Here is a 6,541-nt window from a genome sequence, read left to right on the forward strand (position 1 = left end):
TTTTTAGTAGAGACGGGGTTTCACGGTGTTAGCCAGGATGGTCTCGATCTCCTGACCTCGTGATCCGCCCGTCTCGGCCTCCCAAAGTGCTGGGATTACAGGCTTGAGCCACCGCGCCCGGCCCATGTGTATGTATTTTTTAAGAAACACAGCCAATGAAAATTAGTTACGTAGCATGAAAATGGTAAAAACCATCACAATGTGACACAATCTAATTGGAGACACTTGGGGATATCAGGCAAGGAAAGCTGGAATATCTCTGCTAATACAGAGATAAAGAGCCATAACATTGGGAAAATAATTACGAAGGTCATCTTAAAAGTGAAAATAAAAACAGTAACCCAATGAACATTATTTTGATGACTATATGAAGGCAATTATCTTAGAAAAAATATCAGTTATTTGCATATCCATTTCTACATCAAATAACTAGTTAACTTATATTTTTTCTATATTAACTGGTTATATTTATAACAAAAACATATATTTAATACTCAAAGTTTATCTGATCTCATTATTCATCTTTGGAGCCACAGTAATTCAGTTCTAAATACATTTTTGTTGACCACATAGATGAGTAGATAAATAAAGGAATGAGTAAATGAATTAATGAAGAAATATGGCTTCAGCAGGCATGATCTCCAAGCATTTGTCTTGTTGAGGTGAGTCACAACTATTTCAGTATGTCTTAACTTTTTCCACACTAAGGTACCCCTGGCTATAGAAAAGCCTGACTCTGTGTTCCTATGGCTATACTGCCAACAAGCATGAATTGTTTTAGAAGTATCATATTTTGGCTTAAGTTTCCACACAAATTTTGCTTCATCTATTTAATAAATATTTATTGGGAGCCTTGTATATGGTAGGCACTGCACCACTACCAAGGGTGCATCAGTAAACAAAATGAATACAAGGCCTGCCTTCTTGGAGTTAGCATTCTAGGTGTAAGAGAAACAAAGTTTCACACAACTCAGTAAAATAACAGCTGCATTAAGAGCTACTTAGAAGAAAAGCAGAGTTCCACAAGACCTCCAATAGAAGGATTTGAACTAATGAAGGAAATTAGGAAGGCATCATAAGGAAATAACTTTGAGCTGAGATCTTGAGACTGAGTACTTGACGAAAGTAGGTGGGGAAAGAAGATTCTGAGCAAAGGTAATATAGCATATTGATATGGTTTGGCTCTGTGTCCCCACCCAGATCTCATCTTGAATTGTAATCCCCACATATGGAGGGAGGGAAGTGATTGGATTATGGGGACAGTTTCCCCTGTGCTGTTCTCACGATAGTGAATGAATTCTCACAAGATCTGATGGTTTTATAGATGGTAGTTTTTCCTGCGTTCACACATGCTTTCTCTTGCCTACTGCCATGTAAGATGTACCTTTTCCCCTTCCGCCATGATTGTAAGTTTCCTGAGGCCTCCTCAGCCATGCAGAACTGTGAGTCAATTAAACCTCTTTTCTTTATAAATTACCCAGTCTCGGTATTCTTCATAGTAGCATGAGAACAGACTAATACAAGCAATATAACTGGATCAGAGTGAGAAAGCAGAAAAGTGACACAAATGACAGAGGAGAAACAGTTTGGGGAAGGATACTGGGAGCTTAAAGGATTGATGGAAAAGCTTTCAAATGAACAAGATTTAGAAAACTTTGAAGGGCTAGGGAGTAGGAAGTCCAGGAAGAGTATTAGCATACAAATAGTCAGGTCTGGGTGCTACCCACTTGGATGAATCAATGTTAACCAATTTCTGCCCTTTGTCCCTCTGCTCCAGTTCCTGGAGCATCCTAATGGTCTTGTTTTCAATATGAGCTTGCTCCCACCTAGGGGAGGACAGAGTGCCTGTCTGATGGTACCCCCAGACTATATCCAATGGGAAAGAAGTTATTTCCTAAAAGAAAAGTGGAATGTAGTTAGGAAGAAAGAATGAATACTGAGCTGCTCCAAACCAACAATGTTCACTACAGGTTGGCGGAGACCCGGCCATGAAGGGTCTTGTGTGTCATAAAGGACGTTAGCCCTTATCCTAAGTGCAGTAAGGAACCTGTAGAGGCTGTTGAGTAGGAAGGGGGGAATAACATGATCAGGCTTACATTTCTAGAGGATCCTCTGGCTGATTTGTAAATAATGGATTAGAATGAGGCTACAGTGGAGGGCAGAGAGCAGCTAGGTCAGAGACAATGGGGATTTGGCTTACAGTGGTAGCAGCAGGGCTGAGAAACTGTTGGATTCAGAATATATTGTAGGTGGAGTCTACAAGAGTTGGGAATAGGTTTGAAATAAGGGATAGGGGAGAGGAGGTTTCAGGTTTGGTGTGCATGGTTAATCCGCAAAATATTGGTTTCATTTTAATAGGAAATTGTGCTCTAGTTTGGGAAAAGCCTCATGAGATACAGCTTCCATGACTTGATCCTAAAAACTTATTCACTTGAAGTACTTCCTAAGGGAAACTTCCTAACTACTTCTTAAGGGAAAAATTTGTCTCTGCCTGTATATACTATACAAGGAGGTAAAATATCTATAATTTTGAAGGCAGGTCCCCAATTTCACATAAGAAAACAAGCTTTTCATTAGATCCCTAAAGCATATGGGTCTGCCCTCAACTAGCAACACAGAAATCCTTGGTTCCAGGCTTCCTCTGAGTGGACAATCTCAAGCTATCTGCTATTCTGTGCTTACTGGAAGCCCAACTGCAAGAAGTGATGGTTAGAGAACAGTAATATGGGCTGACGCCTTGCTCAATTTCCCACAGGGCTGCGCAGGTTTCCCCCTTCTGCGAATGAACCACTGGAGGGGTTCAAAGATTCGAGTCCTAATACGGGAATGAGCCTCTTTGATCTCTTCCGGGGCTTTTTCGGCTTTCCTGGATCTCGGAGTCACAGAGATCCCTTTTTTGGAGGGATGACTCGAGATGATGATGATGAGGAGGAAGAAGAGGAAGAAGGGGGTTCATGGGGCCGTGGGAACCCAAGGTTCCATAGTTCTCAGCACCCCCCTGAGGAATTTGGCTTCGGCTTCAGCTTCAGCCCAGGAGGAGGGATACGTTTCCACGATAACTTCGGCTTTGATTACCTAGTACAAGATTTCAATAGCATCTCCAGCAATACGGGGGCCTGGACCTTGCCTTCCCATCCTCCTGAACTTCCAGGTCCTGAGTCAGAGACACCTGGTGAGAGACTGCAGGAAGGACAGACACTTCGAGACTCAATTCTTAAGTATTTAGATAGTCATCAGCCCAGGATCTTTGAGGGGGTCTTGGAGAGTGATGCAAGAAGTGAATCCCTCAAAACAGCACCAGACTGGGCCTCCCAGAGACCATTTCATAGGTTTGATGACGTATGGCCTGTGGACCCCCATCCTAGAACCAGAGAGGGCAATGATCTTGATTCCCAGGTTTCCCAGGAGGGTTTTGGCCCGGTTCTACAGCCCCAGCCCAGATCCTATTTCAAGAGCATCTCTGTGACCAAGATCACTAAGCCAGATGGGATAGTGGAGGAGCGCTGGACTGTGGTGGACAGTGAGGGCCAGACAGAGACCACAGTAACCCAATACGAAGCAGACAGGAGTCCTAGGGATGATCCAGAATCACCAAGACCTCCAGCCCTGGATGATGCCTTCTCCATCCTGGACTTATTCCTAGGACGTTGGTTCCGGTCCCGGTAGCCTTGTTAACCCTCAGAGGCCTTCAAGTCCTTTCCACCTCTCACCCATTGCCCACCATTAATAAGCTTAGCTTCTCCTCTTGCCACCTCAGGGGCTTGGATATGTAGAATAGTGAATTGGGGGCATGTCAGTTTGTCACTCACCCAAACTGACCAATAAAACCTTTATTTATGCTAAAAAAAAAAAAAAAAAAAGAGAGAGAATAATAATATGAATATTTGTGGCTAACATTTATTGAGTGCTTACTATACATTTAAAGATCTAATGCATTATTTCATTCAATCCTTACAAAACTATTAGTAGGTATTATATTTTTCTCATGCTATAGATGAGAAGGCAGATGACTGGAGAGGTTAAGAAGAAAACAATGGGAAAGTGGAATTTCTACCATTGTTGAATTATTATACATTCCAGGTATTTACCTAATCTCATGTAACACTTACCTCACAAGGTAGCTGTCAGGAGTACTATCTCACATTTATTTATAGATGAGGAAACAAGGGCATTGAGAGGAAATGTCATTTGCCCGAATGTATGCATCTAGTAAATTGCTATAATAGGATTTGAATTCGGGTCTCTCCAACTTCGCATCTCATGTTTTACCCAGGCTACTTCTCATGACACTTATATATCTTGCCCATAGTCATGTAGCATTCCAACAGTCTCGCTGTCTACCATCTACTGAGTAGTCACTATAAGTCATTCTCCATGTTGGGCACTGTGATAGTTTTGTGTGTTGACTTGGCTAGGTTACAGTCCCCAATTATCAGTCAAACACGAACCCATGCATTCCATGAAGATGTATTGCAGATGTGACTGAAGTCCATAATCAGTTAACTTTCAGTAAAGGAGATTATCCTAGATAATATAGGTGGACCTGATTCAATTAGGTGAAAGGCCTTAGGAGCAGAGCTGAGGCTTTCCTGAAGAAGAAATTCTGCTGCCTATGGGCCACAGCTTCAGCCTATGCCCAAGGGTTCCAGGCCCTTCCTAACAGCCTGCCCTAGTTATTCAGAATTGTCTAGCCGACTCCCACAGTTATGCAAACCAATTCCTTGCAGTGACTCTCTTAGTATATATCTCCTGCTGGTTCTGGTCTCTGGTTAAATCTTGACTGATACAAGCATGTTACATGCACTATCTCATTCATTATTTTCAACAGTCTTAATAATAGGGTATTATCATTACCTCTGTTTTACAGATGATGAAACAGAGGACCAGAAAAGTTAACTTCCCTAAAGCTACACTGCTCATATATATTAGAGGCAGGATTCAACCCTACTTCTGAAACTTCAAACCCTGGCTTTTCAGCATTATGCCATGCCACGTAGTGCAGCATATTGGAGAATATGTACTCCATCCACTCTCTAAATTCATTCACTGTAAGAGTTGTAAAAAATATGCTGCACTAATTCATGATTCACTGACCTGTGCACTAATTCAAGATGGTCGCTTAGATTGAAGTCACTAACAGCACTAGGCAATACTCCTCCTGACCAATCTTTCTCTCCTAGGATTTAAACTAAAAAGTCAAAAATGTTCAAGAGTAAAGAAACCCAAAACTCCATAAGGAGAGAGAGAAATTCTTGGGAACTGAGCAGTCCTCACTATGCTGCTGCCCCACAGGTGCTGGGGACTTTGCATTTCAGCAGAAATGTTCTGCAACAAGGTTGTTATCTAGTCACTCCAAACTGAGATTATCTTCTCAGTGTGTCTGTCTAGTCTGCTGAGTTAGATTACAAATTCTTCCACAGAAGTGTTCCTACTTTCTGATATCATCCCTGTGTACCTACTCTTGTTTTCTGATTCAATCTTCACTCAGTGAATCCTATTGTTTCCTGCAAAATGATACAGGATGCAATTTGATGAGCTGTATCCCTGAGGAAGGTCAGAAAAAAAACATAGATCTATTCTGTTGTATTTCCTATTCTAAATGATTCAGTTCAACATATATTTGTCACGTATGATCATGTATCACTTGACGGGCCAGGTTCTGAAAAATGTATCTTTAAGTGATTTCACCATTGTGCAAACATCCTAGAGTGCATTTATGCAAACCTAGATGGTGTAGCCTACGATACACCTAGGCTATATGGTATAGCCTATTCTTCCCAGGCTACAAAGCTGTACAGCAGGTACTGTCCTGAATACTGTAGGCAACTGTAACAGTATAATAACTATTGTTTATTTAATCATATTCAAACATAGAAAAGATACAGTAAAATACAGTATTATAATTTTATGGGGCCACTGTCATATATATTGTCCATTATTGTTCAAAATGTCATTGTGCGGCACATAAGTATACTATTTGCCAAGCATTGTTCTAGGTACTACAGACTGCTTCTCAAGATTTAATGTTCATACAAATCACCTGCACATCCTTTAAAGGCAGATTCTAATTCAAAAGTTCTTGGGTGGGACCTGAGATTTTTATATCGTTATTGAGCACCCAGGTGGTATCAATGCTGTCTGGCCTTGGATCACACTTTGAACAGCAAGGACATAAGGTAGTAATAATACAATACATTCCTTCCATTCAAGACATTTAAAATTTAGTTGGATAAATTGTGGAAGTGGTTAAGCATGAAGGCTTTCACATATATGAGGCATATCGTTTTGGGCAGCCTGTGATAGTAGATTTTGGGGAGACCCTGTTGGCAGATGAGAAAATTGTGATGCTGAATAAATGAGTGAGTGAGTTAATGAGTGAGTGAGTGATTGAGTGTGAGTATGTATTGGCAGTTGGGGACTGAGAAAAAGGAAATATCATTGAGGGAGGTATGTGAGATAAAACTTGAAGGATAGATAGAATTTTGATAGGTGAACACATGAGCACCAGCCAGGATAACAATATTACTAAATAGTACTTAAC

General features: G+C 41.0%; 1 protein-coding gene across 1 annotated transcript; it reads left to right on the forward strand.

Moving 5' to 3' along the window:
- Positions 1-2,723: 2,723 nt before the first annotated feature.
- HAX1 (HCLS1 associated protein X-1) lies at positions 2,724-3,860 on the forward strand. The gene has a single exon (XM_033201118.1). The coding sequence runs from the start codon at positions 2,827-2,829 to the stop codon at positions 3,664-3,666; it is 840 nt and encodes a 279-aa protein (XP_033057009.1). The 5' UTR covers positions 2,724-2,826; the 3' UTR covers positions 3,667-3,860.
- Positions 3,861-6,541: the final 2,681 nt, after the last annotated feature.

Source organism: Trachypithecus francoisi, unplaced genomic scaffold (assembly GCF_009764315.1).
Source record: "Trachypithecus francoisi isolate TF-2019V2 unplaced genomic scaffold, Tfra_2.0 Lachesis_group6, whole genome shotgun sequence".
Classification (NCBI taxonomy): Eukaryota; Metazoa; Chordata; class Mammalia; order Primates; family Cercopithecidae; genus Trachypithecus; species Trachypithecus francoisi.